This window comes from Opisthocomus hoazin, chromosome Z, assembly GCF_030867145.1.
Source record: "Opisthocomus hoazin isolate bOpiHoa1 chromosome Z, bOpiHoa1.hap1, whole genome shotgun sequence".
NCBI classification, from domain to species: domain Eukaryota; kingdom Metazoa; phylum Chordata; class Aves; order Opisthocomiformes; family Opisthocomidae; genus Opisthocomus; species Opisthocomus hoazin.
Window position 1 is genome coordinate 58,160,302 of NC_134454.1, and position 19,162 is coordinate 58,179,463.

Consider the following 19,162-nt stretch of genomic DNA (forward strand, 5'->3'; position numbering starts at 1 on the left):
AACTCCATGATGCAATTTACTGCATTGTCTTGCAGAGGGAACAAAAAACAGGAACACACAGGGTCAGGAACAACCAGGTGGATGCTGACCTGAGTCCTCTGCATTAAGATAGTGTGAGAAGCTATAGGCAACCTACTGCTCAGATATCTGAGTGGCAAAAACTCTTGTCTTACTAATCGAGCTCTTGGTGTTGAATTTACATAGTTCTTGCACGTAGCTGCAAGTCCTTTTCACCCAACTGTATTGACCTAACCGTATTAAGATGCTGCCTCTCCATAAATCACAGAATGCTGCAACCAGCGGAGCCCAGGTCCCATTACATGAGTCAAACACCTGCCTCTGAATTGCTGTTGTACCTCCATTTGACCTGGTCCTTACTTTTACTTACTGAAATGCCATGCTGTGAAGTACATCAAGGGGATTAAGAAAAAAAATTAAAAATATGTCTCTGGGCAAACTGCTGGCATTGGTTTACAGGCTCTGTAGTAGATATGGTGCATACTAGCTTCAGTGTGCATGTCCAAGATATGACCCGCAGTCCCTTTAATGATAAGCTATGTCAAAAGCCTCCTTTGTTCATGAACAGAAAGTTCCTTCTTTGTTCAAAGATGCTACTCCAGGTCAAGGCACTTTTCAGCCTTTAAAGACACCAAGTTACAAACGTGTTGGTTGTGATCCTGGAGTTAATTTATTCGTTTTGCCTGGCCACACTGAAGCCAGTTGGTTTTTATTTCACTCACTGATGTATTACAGCAGCTTAACTAGAAGCGAGAGGGTAGCCTGCGACATTTCTGAGAAAAACTGTAGACCTTTACAAGACAGTGTATAATACACTGCAGGTTTAAAACTGCTGGCTTCTGGACTCGAGCTTTTTTTCCTCTGAAGCCAAGATCGCAAGCCAGCTTCTCAGAAGTCCCCCAAAATTGCACATGATTTCTGAATCTACTTTGCTACTGCGAAGTGGCACAGAGGGGCTTATGACTGCTTTCTTTCACCAACAAACAATATAGGTGTAACAACACAGACACACGTCGTACCTGCAGCTGGCTATTTTCATCCCCTTTGGTCTCCAAAATTCTAGCACCTGCGAATGATTTAAAGTAAATGCACGCATATACATCTAACTGAACACCAGAAATTGCTTATAACCATGCCATTTCAAACAGCGTATCTTTGTTATGGGGACAATTTTAGTGCTGTTACCGATTAATGCTTATGACTATCTTGCTCTTCCAGCAGGAAAGAAAAATTGCAGATGGAGGGCATGTGGAAAACAGAAGATGAGCTATGGAGAGTAGTAACTGACCAATATGTACTACACAGAAGAGTAATATTCCAGTACTTGATAATGATCCTCTTTGACTGGGGACAAAGCAAGTGGTACACAACGGGTCTGAAAGGCTGATCAAACCTGGAAACTCTCACAGCCAAGGTGTTTATTTCTTCCACAGCAGACAACAGTGGGTTTGTTTTAGTGGGTAACAGAGCGGGTTCTATGATCCCTTCTTCTCTCTGCTGATATTTCCAGTGATAACTTCTTCAAACTTTTGTATTTCACCAGACATTGTGGACCTACAACAAAGCATCACTAGGGTTTCCTAGATAAACAGCCAAGTCTGTTCCAGTCTCAAATCACCTCCTAAATAATTTTCCTGAAGCTCAGTGAATTTTTGCTCCAAAACCCGTTCAGCTGGTCAGTCTTTGAAACAGGGCTTTAAAACTTGACCCTTCTTTGTACGAATTAAACATCCTCAAAGGCTGTGGCTTGCCACTGGCTAGAAACATCTGCACTCAGTGGCTCCACAGTAAGGGATGACAGTGATGATTTTAGCACTCAGCACAGGCTAGTCTGACATCTGGGGTCATTCCAGCTAAGACACAACCTCTGACCAAAACGCAGGGACAACCAAGAGCCTGTTTGTTACTACAAAGCATAAACATTTTCCTCTTGACAAACTGAACGGCAGACCACACACATTTACGGTCTGCAAGTACCACGCTGCAACAGGAAGGGTAAGAATGACAGGAAGAAGCATTGTTGTTCATGCTCCAGTGATAAAGACCATCCTTCTTCTTTCTTACTGCCAATGAACAGTTCACTCCGGAACTGCAGTGCTGAGTTCCTAGACTGAAACCCTGAGAAAATGTCACTGTGCTAATGATAGCCTCTCACAGGTGGGACCAGTGGACTCACCTGAAGGGGCTTCAAAGGATTCAGGTTAGCACGGAAGGTTTGTTCAGCTGCACGGAGTTTTTCCTTTGGCAAGGTGCAAATGTAAGCTTCAAAGTCCACGGCCACTGTCTGGTTTTGGATTGTCAGAAATTCAGATAGTGTCGAGCTATTGCAGAGATCTCGCAGCCGCATTCGGTAACCAGACACAATGACCTGGAAAAGCGGGGAAAGCATGTAAGTCTCCCTTTGTGTAAGACTGATAGCCCAAAACTGGTTATTACCTAGACAAAACTAACCATTCACAACATTTTGAGACAGAGGTAAGGGGGCCTTCTTCAGTACAGGTCGTGCAGCCCCAACCCACACGCAATTCCTTTCCAGGAAAGGCTTATTTCCCTGCTGAGTACACCAGGGAGAAGTCCTGGGGGAGAAAGGTCTCTCTCCACTTCTCCACAAAAATGCACAGAGCAGCAGCGATCCTGTCCTCCACAGCAGCCATTTCCTCCAACCAAGGGTACACGCATTGCCTAATCTTCAGTCTTCTGGGAACTGAGCCACAGAGACAGAATGAGGCTTGTGACCAGAGACAAGTCTGGCAAATGTATGTGAAGGGCAAAAGACCTATGCCCCAAAGTCCCTAGATATATCTGCCAGACACGTTTTCAGTGCTGTTCAGGATCAGGATCACATTCTCCCTTAGCTCTGGCAGTATCTCTTTACCAACTCCTCAGAGAAACATTTTGCAGTGTTTTGGGGCAAACAATGTATCCGTGATAAGTTCCCAGAGTCCTCTTTCACAGGCATGTTTTACTTCTGGTGATGGTTTGCTTGTTGATAATGTTTTCTAACCCACAAGCAACCACCCTATTAATGAAAGAAATGCATAAAAACCCTCTGAATTGTCTCCAGTCCCTTTCAGATCTGACGGCCTAGTTCCTTTAAATGAGGTCAGTTACAGGATTTAGGTTTGCTGAACAACAAACAGGTACATGTCAAATAGATGCACACTTCACAGAGGTGATAAACACCAGGAAAAAACAAAGTCTTCTACTGGAAGAATTTTTTGTTTGCCTTGGGGCTAGATGGAGGAAACAATTTTATTGTAAATGCACAGTGAACAACAGACTTACACTTCATTTCTTATTTCTGTTCTTTTATAATACCCAGTGTGCACTGTCCAATCTCAAGCAACAACTAAACAGGACTGATCTACATCCTGAAGAGTTAACAGTTCCTGAATCACGCTGGTAAGTATGAAAATCTTCTCGGCTTTCAAAACCAAAAGGGCATCAACAATCCAGGGGGAAAAAGCGCACTATGTTGAGAAAACAAGCAGATGCAACTGATAGGAGAGGGAAGAGATTTATAATGCAATACTTGTGCAAACCTTTAACTTTAGTCTGCATCCATATGCCAAAAAAAGGATGTTTCCATGCTGCACACTCAGCTGAATAAATGGGATAGCTATCATATCAAAAAGGCTGGCCTTCTGAAAACGTTTGGGTGTTTTTTTGCCAGCAGAGATACTACCACCATCACAGCCATGCTGAAAACAGGATATTCCTGTGGCACTGGAATGACACTCAGGAGACCTGGGATCCGTCTAAAGCAGTTTCTGTGGGTGGACATACAGAAGACCAGTGTCTCCCAGTGCCCTGGTGCTCAGCCAAAAAAGTGAACAATCCTTCCACCATCCCCTGTGTCAGTCCACCATTTTCACTCGGATTTTAAGCTCTTTTGGAGAAAAGTCACTCTTTCCCGACACACTGAGGTCCACAGCACGTGACCCTAGAACAAAGGTCCTGCCTATTCCCCAGACTAAAACACTGAGTCACACCAAGCCAATTCTCTGCAACCATTTCAAGCCATCTGAAGCCATGTTGTCTTCCACAGGCAAATATATCCTAAATGACAGGTTTAAGTCCCCTATGGATTCTCAAAATGCCAGGCTCATATCCAAAAGCAGTTACAGGAGACTTTTGCGCTCACAGGTCACATCGTTCTCTCCTGGCCCTGTCCTTGCTGTACAAAACAGGGAGATTTGTTCCAGGCAGCGTGTGCCCCGGCCATTACTATTTACTCCCCAGCACAACTGAACAGGTCACACCGCAGCCCTGGTCCAGGACCACACTGTGTTCCCATGCAGCTTTTCACAGGGACAGGACCTAGTCCTGCTATTGAAGCCGTATTATACCTTTGCGGCCATGCTCGAAAACGGCAGCACCCAAGGCCGCCTGCCCACTGCTCATCCAGGCTCCCTCCAAACCCCACAGCCTGCCGAGCACGCCTGCCACTGTCAGAGAAACACAGGGTTGAATCCCCCAGCCCCAGGAAGCAACGTGCCTATCAAGACAAGGCTTTGACCATTTTCATATATTCGCGTGGTATTCGGTATGCTGGACACATGACCCTGCTTGGCATGCTGGAGTACTGTCACTACAGTGATGCCACCGACCAACAGTCTCACCTCCTTGGTGATCTCAGTTCCCTACCTGCTTGCAAATCATAACTTTTCGGCTTGTTGAACAACAACAGGACACTAACAAACAGCAGAGAAAGGCTGTATTTGCTTCTGTAAGCCTTCCGTCTGACCTTGCGAATGAAGCTGTGGCCCACTCATACAGTCAGAGACCAAACAACTATCACCTATTAATATTGCAGTCACTATGCAGCTCATCAGTGAAGTCCGATCTCCACCCCAGATCTCCAGCAAAATCAAAAGGGTCCATGTTGTGAGTCAGATAAAGTCATCCTGCAGGAAGAGAGAGCCCTGCCTCTCAGTTATTATCTGTATTAGAAAAGTGCTCAAATGCAGATTTTGGTGGGCCACTGCCTTCCTCTGCAGCTTACTGCCCTGGTGCGTAGATCAGTTCTTCCGGTCAACCCAGAGCACAAACCACTCTTAAGACTGAACAACATCACTCCCAGTGTGCTGGCAGAATCAGCACAAGAATCCCCCAAACAACAAGAAAGCCTAGAGCATTCAGGCAGCAACTAGTGAACTGACTACCCCCTCATCACCATCCAGATACATTCCGTAGCTTTTCATCTCCTTCCAGTGGCTCTGCTATATGGAACGGATATAATATGGTAGTCACACAACATAAGGTCAGAGATAGCTTTTCTGTGTCTTTGAAAATCCTTCTGCCTTTCCATCAGCTTAAAAAGAATTATAGAATCATAGGTTGGAAAAGACCTCTAAGGTCATCAAGTCCAACCATCTGCCCAACACCACCATGCCTACTTAAACCACATCCTGAAGTGCCATGTCTACACGTTTTTTAAACACCTCCAGGGATGGTGACTCAACCACCTCTCTGGGCAGCCTGTTCCAATGCCTGACCACTCTTTCAGTAAAGAAATTTTTTCTAATATCTAATCTAAACCTCCCCTGATGCAACCTGAGGACATTGCATCTTATCCTATCGCTAGTTACCTGGGAGAAGAGACCGACACCTGCCTCACTGCAACCTCCTTTCAGGTGGCTGTAGATAGCAATAAGGTCCCCTCTCAGCCTCCTCTGCTCCAGGCTAAACAGCCTTATCTTCCTTCAGCCACTCCTCATAAGACTTGTTCTCCAGACCCCTCACCAGCCTCATTGCCCTTCTCTGGACACGCTCCAGCCCCTCGATGTCCTTCTTGTAGTGAGGGGCCCAAAACTGAACACGGTAGTTGAGGTGCAGCCTCACCAGTGCCGAGTACAGGGGCACGATCACCTCCCCACTCCTGCTGGCCACACTACTCCTGACACAAGCCAGGATGCCGTTGGCCTTCTTGGCCACCTGGGCACACTGCTGGCTCATGTTCAGCCAGCTGTCGACCAGCAACCCCAGGACCTTTTCCACAGGCAGCTTTCCAGCCACTCGTCCCCAAGCCTGTAGCACTGCATGGGGTTGTTGTGACCGAAGTGCAGGACCTGGCATTTGGCCAGCCTCATACAATTGGCCTTGGCTGATTGATCCAGCCTGTCCAGATCCCTCTGCAGAGCCTTCCTACCCTTGAGCAAATCCAGCATGAATTTCAGGCTAATGAGTTTCATGTAAAACAAAACTTACAGTCTAAAATGAGCACAAATTTTTCTTCCATTTTACTTTTTCTAGTAGAACATACCCTTAACTTGTAGGAATCATTATCAAACTGCACTGAAGCAAGTGGCTTGACAGAATTCACTGAAAAATGAGACGTGTGCAAAAGGGGACAGCATCTGTAACTACATGAAAACGAAGTCTGAAAGGACTATTAATCAACTCCATTTCAAAGAAAAGATCTGGAGTTGGGAAAGAGAATGGATTTCCTTCTCTTTTTGCACATCACCTTTTGTACTGCCGTAAGAGAACCACAGGTCGTCCTTTGAAGTCTGAAGCAACCAGTTCTCACTTCAGCATTAGAAAGGACGCAGAAAGCGGATTAACTCATCCGCCCTAGGAAAAAACATGTTCTGAGGTTGACAACAGCAGATGGCCATCCCAGCACAGGGGCTCCGGCCCACTGTCACCACTGCCCATGTTTATGAAGACAATCATGGGAGCACTCAGCAGTTTCACCTGAGATCCAGACTCTCTTGTACCGCATAATGTACAAGTTCACTGCCTTGAAGAGCTGCCACAGGCTTGTTCTTCATGCCTCCTCTCGCTGCACAGGAATGTAAGGCAGAGCAACACACAGAAACCCTCTTCCAGTCTGTACTAAGTAACACAACAACCACCCCATTTTTATTTCTAGTCAAACAGTTTGAACAGCACTAGCAACCTAACCAACGTTTTACTTTGGTAAAAAAAAAAGGGGGGGGGGAGCGGAAAGAAGAAATTCAATTTAGCCTGAAGGGTACCAGGCTGTTTTCTTATGCAGATCAAAACATTTGTGTGTGGGTCTCAGAGTCCTTTTACAGCTTACAATGAAGTAAGACAGTAAATTGAGGGCAAGAAGGAAGAGAGAAGCAGGGATTACACTTTCCTCTGTTTATGTACATCACCTAGCACACAGGAGTCCTGTGCTGTGGATCTTGGCAGTATGGCTAAACAAACAATAGACAAGCATTATGTTAGTGGAGCAAAGCGCTCTTTACCTGCTGGAGATTGACCTCTGAATCCAGTAGCTCCTCTATTGAAGATGATGGCATGGACACATTATGATAGAGGAAGTCTGAGAAGGTCTCATTGTCAACCAGGAAATTCCGAAGTTTCAGGTCTGGAAAGCGACAAAACAAGCAACATTCTGGTCAGGGCAAAACCAAAAGGAAACTCATACGAGGGCTCTGAACAGGAAAATCAAAGCTAACACATGGGGGGAAGGGAATTACACAAACCATAGCACAAAGGGAAAAGAGGTGCTGCTGGCAAAGTGCTCTGAAACACGGCCGCTTTCAGAGACGTCAATCCATGATGTCTTGATCTCAAAAAAAGAAAGAATCCTTTAAAAAAAACTCCCTTTAACTTCATTAATTCAGCTCATTTTGCACGTACATACATAGCAGAAGCAAAGCAGGCCAGGCTGCTCCCCTGCTCTGGGGTCAAATGTACTCCAGCATTAGCCTTGCACAAAGATTCGGCTTCACTTAATCCCAGTGTTGTTACTGAACACAAGACTGAGATGGTGTGTGGACCACTGAGGGATTTACTAGTCTGTATCTAACTATGTTAACAGTACATGTACTCTATCATAAAACATTTCAAAGTCTGACATATGCAGACACACCGACATGAAACAGACTTGCACACAGATCTAGGAAGCAATCTTCATCACTCAGCAAAATTTCTCTTATTAATTCCATTTTCTTTCCCTAAAGCTTTACCTTCTGAAGCCATCGGTCTTTCAGCTCTTGGCTTTAAAATAAATCTGCGTCTCCACCACAGCACAGGGGAACAATCCAGAATTTACAGTCCATGCACACCATTAAAGTTCACAAACCTGGAGCTTAATTAACTGACTCTCAAAACGTGTTTCTGGTTTTTTTCCCTTTTTTTTTTTGAGAAAGAGAGAAGGGACAATTCTGTCTTTGCTATGCTTAAATAAGCAGTGACGAGGGAAGCAGCTATGCCAGGAGGAGCTGAGAGAGCAGGTCTCAATGGGATTTACTGGGGTCAAGACTTCCAGGATAAGCCAAGTCAACCACCTAGGTGTCATGCTGCTGCTTCTACTCTAGGAAAAGAGGGTTCCGAAGCTCACAGCAAACAGCAGAAAACAACGAGCTCTAAAGAGAAAGTAAGGCAAGCGAGCCCCAAGAGTTTGTACCTTCCCCCTCCTACATGGAACAGCTGTTAACAGAACACTTTCCCCCCCCCCTCTTTTGTGTTTTTCGCTTAGCTCGGCGGGCGATATACTCAAGAAAGCCCAACCCTCAGTAAAAAGCACGCTGGGCACGCAGGGTGGCACCGGGGGTAACAGGGAGGCTGGTGGCCTGGGTGCCGCTTCTGCTTCCCAGGGCCTGGGCTGGGCGGCTGGCCAGGGGAGGAAGCCAAGTGCTCTGCTCTTGGAGCACGAAGCACGCCGGGGTTACTGACGGTCATTGCTCTCTCGTCTGCATATCCAGTTACAAATTCCCTGTCACCTCTCTGTTCCGCGCGAAAATGTAATCCCCACCCGCTGCTGAGGCGATGCAGAGGTTACTCTGGGACGAAAGCTTCTCCCTCGCCCTCCCCTCTCCGCTCACAGCCGGACCACTCGGCAATATGCTAGTTTTGACCACGCAGTGCAAATGCCGTGCCGCACCCCGACACCGAAATCAACCGCCGTCCGCTCTCCCAGCCAGGGGAAAGGCTGGGAAAAAGAGTCGGCTCCTGCAGAAACGTAAAAACGTCCTTCTCTTCCCAGCAGAGGCTAAAGCACCCCGCTTCACCGCAACTGAAGGAAAAATTCCCCCCACCCTGATTCCTCGGCTACTTCCTAAAGATGCCAAACTCCCTAAACACTTCTGCAGATTGTTTGTTTTTTGGTGAGATCAGCAGTTCGGAAACTCTGATGGACAAAGGGGTAGCTGGCTGAAGGCACGCTGGCATGCAGAGATCAGATGTTCGCAAGCTTTTTCATTTAGTCCATCCCTACTTAAAAATACTTTTCAAGCTCCTTTTCAAGGGCCATACATCTTTTAAAAACTGTAACTGAGCAGTAATTCTCCCACTTTTCTGCTTCCTCGTTGCTGTTTTGCTTTTGGGTTTGCCTAGGCTTTTTTGCTTGTGAGTTTGGTTTGAGGGCTTTTTGCCATGTGGAAGCAGCATTTTCTTGGTTGGGGACATATTCTGTCAGTAGCTGCAGGAAAACAAGCTGAGCCACATTGGAATTCCTGCTGGCCTGTCCGTGATCGTGACCGGGAGCAACAAAGAGCCTGCCGTCTGCCATGGCTGTAACTAAACAGCCCAGTGTTAAGTGGGCATTTCTCCCTGCCTTTTTGCCACGCCAAGCATTTTTAGACTTGCTCATCATTAGAATTTGCTGAAAATGGAAGCTGCCTTCCAAGGCAACTCCTACAATCCTCTGAAGGAGTTTTCATCATCATTTAGAGGAAAACACGATGGGAACAGAACGTAAAGTTACCAACACGTGATGTTACCAAAACTGCTTGTGGGACAATGCTTGGCTTCCTGCCGACTGGGCACGAACCCGTGCTTGCTAATTGTAACCCTTATCTGCCCAGGACCACACATGGAAGCTCAGTGAGACCAAGGGACCAAATCCCAACACTACAGTCCCACCACAGCACCCTAAGCAAAAAGCCAGCCTTTCTTACCATGCGTTTTCTCCCCCACCCTGTCGAGTCCTACTTGCAGCACTTGTGGCTCAGTGTCTCGTGCAATGCTCCTCCATCATGGAGGCATGCATAATAAGTTGCATGTGAAACCACAGAAAACACTGAACACTGCAATCAGGCTAAACTCCTGCCCTGGATACTTCAGAAAAGACGAGAGTTAATAGAGGTTTCCTCTTGAAAACAGCCATTCTCCTCTGAGACTGCTTGCCCACTAGGGCCTAAGGAAATACAAGAGCATTAGCTAAAAGAACTCCAAAAAATAGAAAACAAAAGAAACAGGCAAGTATTTTGAAGGCTAATACCCAGCTTACCTAAGAATGCAAACATTTAGAGTGGAAGAACACATTTCACGACTAGAGGCCAACTACTACAGTATTTTCCTGCCGTAAAAGCTCAGACACGCTATCAAGTTACTCAAAAAACATGAGGCAAAGTATGTCAGCTCAAACGTGACTAAACTCACACACCTCCTCTCATACTTGAGACTGACCAAGAGCATTGGTATGGCCAGCTACTGCAAGCTGGCTGGCAGACAGCAATGCAGCTGCAGCATCCAGACAGCACATCTGAGAGAAGTCCCTCCATATACTTTTGCTGACATGGACGTGCAGCCTCTCCTTCCCTCTCATCTTCAACAGAAATCCAGGGGTGCTGCAGTCCCGCAGGCTCCCCTCACCATCACCGCAGGGTTAGGGCTTCCTGGTGAAAACCTCCGGTCCCAGCAACCAAGACAAGTCCCAGGCACAAATGTGAAGACCAGCCTGAGGTCAGACTGAGCCACCATGCTCAAAGACAGTCAGATCTGATGCGAACAATCTCCGTGATTCAACGGTGGGATGTGCGTCTGCAGAAGAAACACTGAGGTAGCTTGTCCTCATGGTAAACTACTTTTACAGCATCAGTCTTAACCCCAAGGGTGCTAAAGAATAGGAAAGAATGTACGCAGGGAATTTGCTTATAAATCATGCACGTTGCCCCCCTAGGTGCCAGCAGGCCCAGCGGGGCTGCAGTGCTTTTGTTCTTCCTAGCTCCAGCTCGGGCACTGTAGGGCAGCAAAGCAGGAGACAGTCCCCATCCACTTAAAAAAAAGCAGCAAAAGAGGAGTCCACTTTCCAGATGGGGCAGGGAGAAAGGTCTTCCCTACCGTCTTGTAAGGAAGCCTCCAGCAGAACCAAGAGCTCCCAGAGCTGGTGGTCTTGTGCCTTACCCAGAAAACCAACCTTCCTCTCTGAAGTCACAGGTCAGGGTTAGACAATTGCACGTGGCAGCATTTCACGGACACTGACTTCGTGAAAGGCACGGCTGTCCTTCATTTCCACACAGTTGAAACCAACCCTGGTGGCCGAATTCTGGGCATGGAAACCAGAAACTCCTGATTTTCAGATTGCAGAGCTTCTCCTACAGGACTGACACACTGTTTTAAACCTTGCTAAGATTTACAGTTTCCTGACAGCTCAACCTTTTCCAGCACCTTCATGCCTGAGCACAGAGCTAGGCTGGTCAGTCCTTGCTTGAGAATCAAATCACTGTGACATTAAGCAGGAAAAAAAAAAATCTACTCACAGGGCTCAAGACATCCACAGGAATTAGCAAAGAGAAACAGAACTTCCACAGTTGCTACATTATCAGTTAAATCGAAGAGCAGAACAAAAAACATTCACTCTAAAAAAATAACCGATCACTGCCATGTGGGGTTTCCATTCCATGCAAATCACAGCTGAAGCTCTGATTGTGCAGTGAAGAAAGTGTCCATGGTCCATACATGCTCCACAGCCAGAGGTTTTCATTGTCCTCATTCTGCAATCACATCTCCAGTTATTTTCACAAGCTCAAAAGGCTCAGTGCAGGAAAGAACAACAGAACACACAGCCAGCAACCAATTTTAATTTGCTGATCTTACTACAAGTATTATCGTGGCAATCCCACAGTAAGCAGTGACCATTTCCAGCAATACTGGGAAGATCTACAGACAAGTGGGACAAAAAAGCCTGTGGGGACACATTACAGAGCAAGGCTGTTCTCCTTTTGAACTTCTCTCCCATTCTTTCTTGCCTTACTTTGAAGCACAGAGGGCTCATACCTTCCTCCAGAAGCTTAATGGTGTAGTGTCTTTTAAAATGAAACAATGGTGTAGGAAAACAAAACCCCACGGAAATTGTGGCTACATTTTTCATATCCTGAACACTGCCTTCTAAAAACAAAAGGCACGCAAGTGGTATTTCAACATATTTCAATCCACTGTAGAGTACAAAGCTCACTAGGTCTGACTTCAATTTGTGAGGTTTGTGCTCATAATCTACAATAAACCAGATTCTCAGCCAGTTTAAAACTAACAAGCTCAGTGAAAACAACGTGACAGGCGGATCTACTGTTTACTTCCCAGCTTCACATGCGGTAAGTCCCTACAAGGAACTGGGTGAAGGAAGGGGGAGAAGGGGATTCATGTCATAAGTCAATTCAGAAGCTAAGAAGAAAGCAGGGCAGTGTGTTCTGTCTACAAACACGACTATTTATCTTCAGGGTATTTCAGTCCCTACTGACGGAACATTCAAGGCAGAAAACAATTATTCTATTTTCTGTATATCCGTTGACGGCTGGAGGATTTACTAGCCTTTGGTTAAGCCTGTACTCCCCACAACCAAGCATCAAGGTGACAGAGAAGCTGGTGTTAGCGTTATGACCCTTTATTTCTCATCACAGAGACTGCTCATAGGATGACGCAACCATTTTCGTAACAGCAGTATTGAGGCATCATAGGAAGATGAAGCAGCGAGACAGGTTGGGGCACGAGAAGCTTTAGGTGTGTTCTCTGGAGTCAGAAGGTTTCTGCTGAGTGCCCAAAGGAGCAAAAAGGCAAGTGGGTTCCCAGCACAGCGACAGAAGGAGCAACGCAAGGAGGAGCGGGAAGCGGGCACAAAGAGTTCAGAGTCACGGCTCGCACTTCCCCATCCAGGCAAAACCGCACTTCCACAGCAAGGCAGGCGGGCGTGCAGCACCTCCGCAGCCCTCCCAGGCAGGAGTAGCAGCTCGCAGACACCTGCGCCAGCCCGACCGCACAGCTGGCCATCAACCCTCTGCCACACCGCCCCACAGCACCCGGGCACAAGGTCACGAGGCTCCCCAGTCACGCAGGCTTGCTTCACCCAGGGCATCGCTTGTTCACCAGTCACACTCCCAGCAACAGGAGATTTTGCAAGACACAAGCACGTGAGGGGGCTGGAGCTGAGACCAAGAGCTGGTGCCCCAGCTCCAGCAGTCAAAAGCTTTTATTGTTAGCGCATGTGACCACTGCGAGGACTTTGGCTAGAAACCCGCCTCAGCATTCAGCAAACCCTCACAGGGTGAGAGAACCAGGGCAGGCAAACCAAGTGCTGCCGCAGAATTACCTCACCGGAACTTTCTGTTGAATTTTCAATGAAGTATCTGGGGAGTGTTCCTCAGGAATACAGGACATGTGCATTTGAACACCTCAACTGATTTTCACACCCGTCACCCATCATGGTGATTTACAGACAAAAGGTGTCTGAAGCTACCTCCCATAAAAAAAAAAACGGGCTTTCAAACAAGTTCAACAGTGGAACCGAAGACTGAAGGCCTCACGAACTGATGATAATCCAGTGGAAACAGCAATCTCTCCTGGGCTGCAACAACCACATACTGGTCGAGTTTGCAGTCCTGAGGGATGTGGGTCAGGTGAAGAATAAAGTGAGGACCTTGAATTTAGGAAAGCAAAATTCCAGCTCTTCAAGGAGTTAGTCAATAGGACCCCCTGGGAAACTGCCCTCAGGGACAGGGGAGAGGAACAGAGCTGGAAGATCTTAAAGGACACTTTCCCTAGAGTGCAAGTGCTTGGGATCCCCAGATGTGAGAAATCAGGAAAGGAAGGCAGGAGACCAGCACGGATGAGTCGAGACCTACTGGTCAAATTAAAGGGCAAGAAGCTTCACAGGCAGTGGAAGCAGGGACAGGTGTCCTGGGAAGATTGTAGGGATGCTGCCCAGTTGTGTAGGGAGAGGGTCAGGATGGCCAAGGAGCAGCTGGAGCTGAACTTGGCAAGGGATGTAGACAATAGTAAGAAGAGCTTCTACAGGTATGTCAGCCATTAAAGGAAGGTCAAAGAAAGTGTGCCCCCCTGATGAGCAAGACTGCCAAGCTCGTAACAATGGACGAGAAGAAGACTGAGGTACTCAACAAATTTTTTGCCTCAGTCTTCACTGGCAACCTTTCTTCCGACACCTCTTGAGTGGGTGGGCCATAAGATGGGGACTGGGGGAGCAAGGTCACTCCCATTATAAGAAAAGGTCATGTTCGCGATGACCACCTGAGGAACCTGAACAGACATGAGTCTGAGACCTGATGAGATGCGTCTCAGAGTCCTGAGGGAATTGGCTGATGTAGTTGCCCAGCCACTCTCCATGACATTTGAAAGGTCATGGCACTCAGGTGAGGTCCCTGGTGACTGGAAAAAGGGAAACATTGCAGACATTTTTAAAATGGGTAGAAAGGAGGACCCTGGGAACTAGCAACCTGTCAGCCTCACCTCTGTGCCTGGAAAGATCATTGAAGAGATCCTCCTAGAAGCTATGCTAAGGTATGTGTGGGACAGGGAGGCGATTCGAGACAAGCATGGCTTCACCAAGGGCAAGTCCTGCCTGACCAACCTAGTGGCTATCTAGCTTTAGTTGACAAGGGAAGAGCTATGGATGTGATCTATCTCAACTTCTGTAAGGCCTTTGACACAATCCCCTGCAACATCCTTCTCTCTAAATTGGACAGATACGGATTTGATAGGTGGACTCTTTAGTGGATGAAGAATTGGTTGGATGGTTGCATCTAGAGGGTGGTGGTCAGCACCTGAATGTCCAGATGGGGACTGGTGACAAGTGGTGTACCTCAGGGGTCTGTATGGGGACCAGTACTGTATAATATTTACATCAATGACATAGACAGTGGGATCAAGTGCACCCTCAGCAAGTCTGCAGATGACACCAAGCTAAGTGGTGCAGTCAACACACCTGAGGGAAGGGATGCCATCCAGAGGGACCTGGACAAGCTCAAGCAGTGGGCCTGTGTGAACCTCATGAAGCTCAACAAGGCCAAGTGCAAAGTCCTGCATATGGGTTGGGGCAACCCCCGGTACCAATACAGGTTGGGGGATGAAGAGATTGAGAACAGCCCTAAGGAGGACTTGAGGGTGCTGGTTCATGAGAAGCTCAACATGACCCAGCAGCGTGCACTCACAGCCCAGAAGGCCAACCGTATCCTGGGCTGCATCAAAAGACACAAGGCCAGCAGGGTCAAGGGAGGTGATTCTGTCCCTCTACTCCGCTCTGGTGAGACCCCACCTGGAGTCCTACATCCAGCCCTGGAGCCCTCAGCACAGGGAAGACATTGTCCTGCTGGAGTGGGTCCAGAGAAGGGTCACAAAAATGATCAGAGGGATGGAACACCTCTCCTATGAGGAAAAGCTGCAAGAGTTGGGGTTGTTCAGCCTGGAGGAGAGAAGGCTCCAAGAAGACCTTATCGTGGCCTTTCACTACTTAAAGGGGGCTTGAAAGAAAGACCGGGACAAACATTTTACCAGTGCTTGTTGTGACAGGACAAGCGGTAATGATTTTAAACTAAAAGACTGTAGATTCAGACTAGATAGGAGTAAGAAATTCTTTATGATGAGGGTGGTGAAACAGTGGTACAGGTTGCGCAGAGAGGTGGTAGATGCCCCATCCCTGGAAACATTCAAGGCCAGGCTGGATGGGGCTCTGAGCAACCTAGTCTAGTTGAAGGTGTCCCTGCTCACTGCACGGGATTGTTGGACTAGATGACCTTTCAAGGTCCCTTCCAACCAAAACTATTCTATGATTCTATATTGACGCCTGTTGTACCCTATTGAACCAATAACCCAGATCTTCAACGTGAAAAGCAAACCTTTCAGATGGCCCAGTGCTGGGTTTGGCAAGTTTGCAAATTTTCATCTGCCCTCACTGTATTCCTAACTTTTAACAACACATCCAGAAAGCATGATAAAACACCTTTTTTTTTTTTTTTTAAGCAGTTACCATGTTTTTATTTCCCCTTTCCTTTAAGGCACTCTTCCCGCTGTGTGGTGGAAATAGCTCTCAGAGCTGCTTGTATCCTTGCTGATATTGGCAGGAGCTAAAACTGTCCTCTGAACAAGTTGTCAGCAAATCAGGGTATGGCTGTCCAAGAAAACAAGCAGCTCAGCAGGCCTGTTGTGCAGGATCAGCTAGTGTGAAAACACAAGCCTAATTTGCTCGCAGTCTAAGTGCTGTTCCTTCTGCAGCCGCAGCTTGACCTGTTTTTGTGGTAGGCTACAGCTCTCTGCTCCATCAGAAGTGTAACAGTGATGCCTCTGCAGACATCAGATAATACCAAACTGAGAATCCACTTAACCAGAACCCATATGAAATGGTGATGTGGGTAGAGAGAAGGCAGCCTGTCATCCATCTCCAGCAGTTAGGACTTCTCCTGGGAGAAAGGGAAACGTCATGCAACAGACCCACGTCTTCCCACTCATCTTGGGCCTGCAGACACTAGGACCATCTCCATTCCTCTGCAAGTCACCATTTTTGCTTAGAAGAGCTTTAAAAACAGCAGCCAGTGCTCACACAAGCAGAGCTGACACCATGTACTAGTGCATGCACAAGAAACCAGTCCTCGGTTAGCCTCCACCGGGGCTGTGCTGGCTTCAGAGATGCAGAGCCCGTTTAAGCCAGCTGATATCCCATCTCCAACCTGCATGGAAAGTCAGCAGCAAACACAAGGCTCATATATCTCTTTGGGTACTCAAAGCTTTTAGTCCCACCAGACCTGCTCTTGCATGGCAGACATGCCAACAGAAAGACTCCGCAGCAGAAAGTGATGACTCAAGACACAGAAGCGAAAGCCAAAGGCTGGTCACCAGCAGACCTGCCAGCAAACGCAACCTTCAGAGCTTCTGCCTACGAGGGGATGTGCCCAGCCACCACCCTGGACCCTGTGAAGCCACAGGAGAGATATTCTTGCCTTCTCCCCTCCTGCAAGCCAAACTGTCTTATCAGCAGAGACAACTCTAAAACACAGCCTGACATTGAAAAATTAGAAAAAAACCCACCGTATTTGGGCTTCTAACTGCAAAAAATGAAACAGGCTTAAAGGAAACATCCTGAATATCTTCACTGTATTGGTTTATGTGGCAAAACTTGAGCAGAGCTCCAAATCGCATAGCAGTTATAACTGGTTGAAAGTTCTCCTGCTAATTTTCATAAAATAAGAACAAACTGCAAACCTCTCAGCCTTTGAATTGGCTTGTCAGCCACAGAGATGACAGACCTCAGATCTGACCAGATACAATCCTTCATTATTACAACAAAATGATTTTCAGGAGTGGTATTTAGAACACATTAGGGCTGGTATGGGCTGTGCAGAAGGTCTCTAAAGGTCAAATTCAGCTCAGAAAAAGGTAAGTGCATCTAAAGAGGCAGAAGATAAAGGTCTGCTGTTAAAAAAATAGGTTGGGATTTTGACTGCTCTGGGAACATTATGCCCTAAACAATAAAGAGATTTCAGATGTTTCAAACCATCAACTCAGATATGGTAAAATACACAAAAATCAGTAAAGACACACTGGAAAACAAGTAGTCATATCCAGCTGCAACACCACTATTCTAGTGGCAAACACTGGTGTGAGCATACATGGAATAACATTATGCTACTAAAAAAGCATGGAGCTAAGGAGAAGTTGAAACTATGAGCCATGACCACTGAGGACCCAGCTCAGAATTCCTTGTACTTGGGCAAGTCACCTTAAATTCAGTGGAAATTCAAGTCACTGGAAAATGCAGCACTGGACATTTTAATCAAATGACCGTTACTAACAGCAGAAGGTTTTTCATGAGTGGCTACGTAAGCAAGCATCTGGGAGACTGCTGGTTCAAATGCAAACAGAAGACACCTATATCAGAACCGTTCTGAAGCCCCAAAACAAGCAGGCAGAACCACCCCAGCAGTATCATGCTACTTGGAATTTATCACAGCACCAGCTACCCAGTTTGAAAGGCTTTCCCCACAAAACTGGCACGGGTAACGATGAACCTCAAGCAAAATCACTGGCAGAGCTGCCCAGCATCAAAGGTGCCCTGACTGTCCTGTACTTGTATTTGTTCAGCCTTGCACAGAAAGGCTGATGAGAAGAGAAAAAGCCACTCCTCCCTTGGGTGTGAAGCCTCACCCTGCCACAAGTCCCTTCCTCTTACTTGTAACAGGCTCGGGGAACCCAACTCACACTGGATTTCTTTTGCAGTTTAACATGGTATCAAGTCTGTAGTCAGCAGATCATTGCGGCTCTTTGCTTACCCTACATTCAGGAAGATATGTCACTTCTGGACGTACGACCAAGTCCTAATACCATTCATTTAGCACACAACAGTAGAAGCCAACTCTAGAACAAAGGGTCAAACCCATCTAAAAGGTAGCAAAAAAAATGCTAAAGATTAACAAGGATAAGCCAATCATTATAGTTCAACTAGTTTAAGCAGGAATACTGCCTACTTACGCTGAAAACATACCTATGCCCAAATTATTTCAACCCCCCAGGACTGCTTATTGTGTTTCAATTCAGTTGGACATTGGAAAGTTATCCATGCTGCAGTTTGCTTTTGCTTTTGAGACTCAAGCCCAAATGAAGGAAAAAAAACATTAAGCTTCAGCACTGAAACAAGAGATTATGTTCTCTTTGACTAGCTCAGGAGAAATCTTTGCAACCACTCAGCCCCTTCGACTAGTATAAATCAGACTGTTGAGCAACAGCACATCAAAATAATTAAAGAAAGGCTGGGAAATCTGGGAAAGGCTGGAAAGTATATGCTTAGTAGATACAGATTGCCTAAATTCCCGTAAAATTTTGGCTAGAGATCATCTCTTGTATCCTGAGCGCACCACTACACTGCTGTTCACATCAGGATGCTCCCGACAGACCCTGCCTTGGTACTCTAAGGAGCCCACCCTTCAGTCCAGTGTCCTTCTGGACTAGCAATATACTAACCGTTCCTCTCCTTCAGTACTGACATAACTTGCTGACTGAAAGTACCTCGGAGTGCTTTCACCAATACCAGTGCCTACTGTATTTCACACAGAGGACAGGAACATCACCAGTAGACACAGAGAACAGCAATGCCTCTTGTTGCTTTAGGAACCTGGTCCTGTGTCCCAGAGTCCCAAAGTAGTGCTAGAAACCCAAGAAAAACTGA

General features: G+C 46.7%; 1 protein-coding gene across 4 annotated transcripts in view; it reads right to left on the minus strand.

Annotated features, from left to right (window-relative positions):
* The window catches only part of ABCA1 (ATP binding cassette subfamily A member 1), a 100,566-nt gene that overhangs the window by 44,049 nt on the left and 37,355 nt on the right, over positions 1-19,162 (minus strand). For all 4 annotated transcript variants that reach the window (XM_075410708.1, XM_075410706.1, XM_075410707.1 and 1 more), the window contains 2 exons: positions 7,239-7,360; positions 2,195-2,386 (listed from right to left, as the gene is read on the minus strand). In XM_075410708.1, the coding sequence (XP_075266823.1) occupies positions 2,195-2,386; positions 7,239-7,360 (314 nt within the window). The remainder of the gene's footprint in view (positions 1-2,194; positions 2,387-7,238; positions 7,361-19,162) is intronic.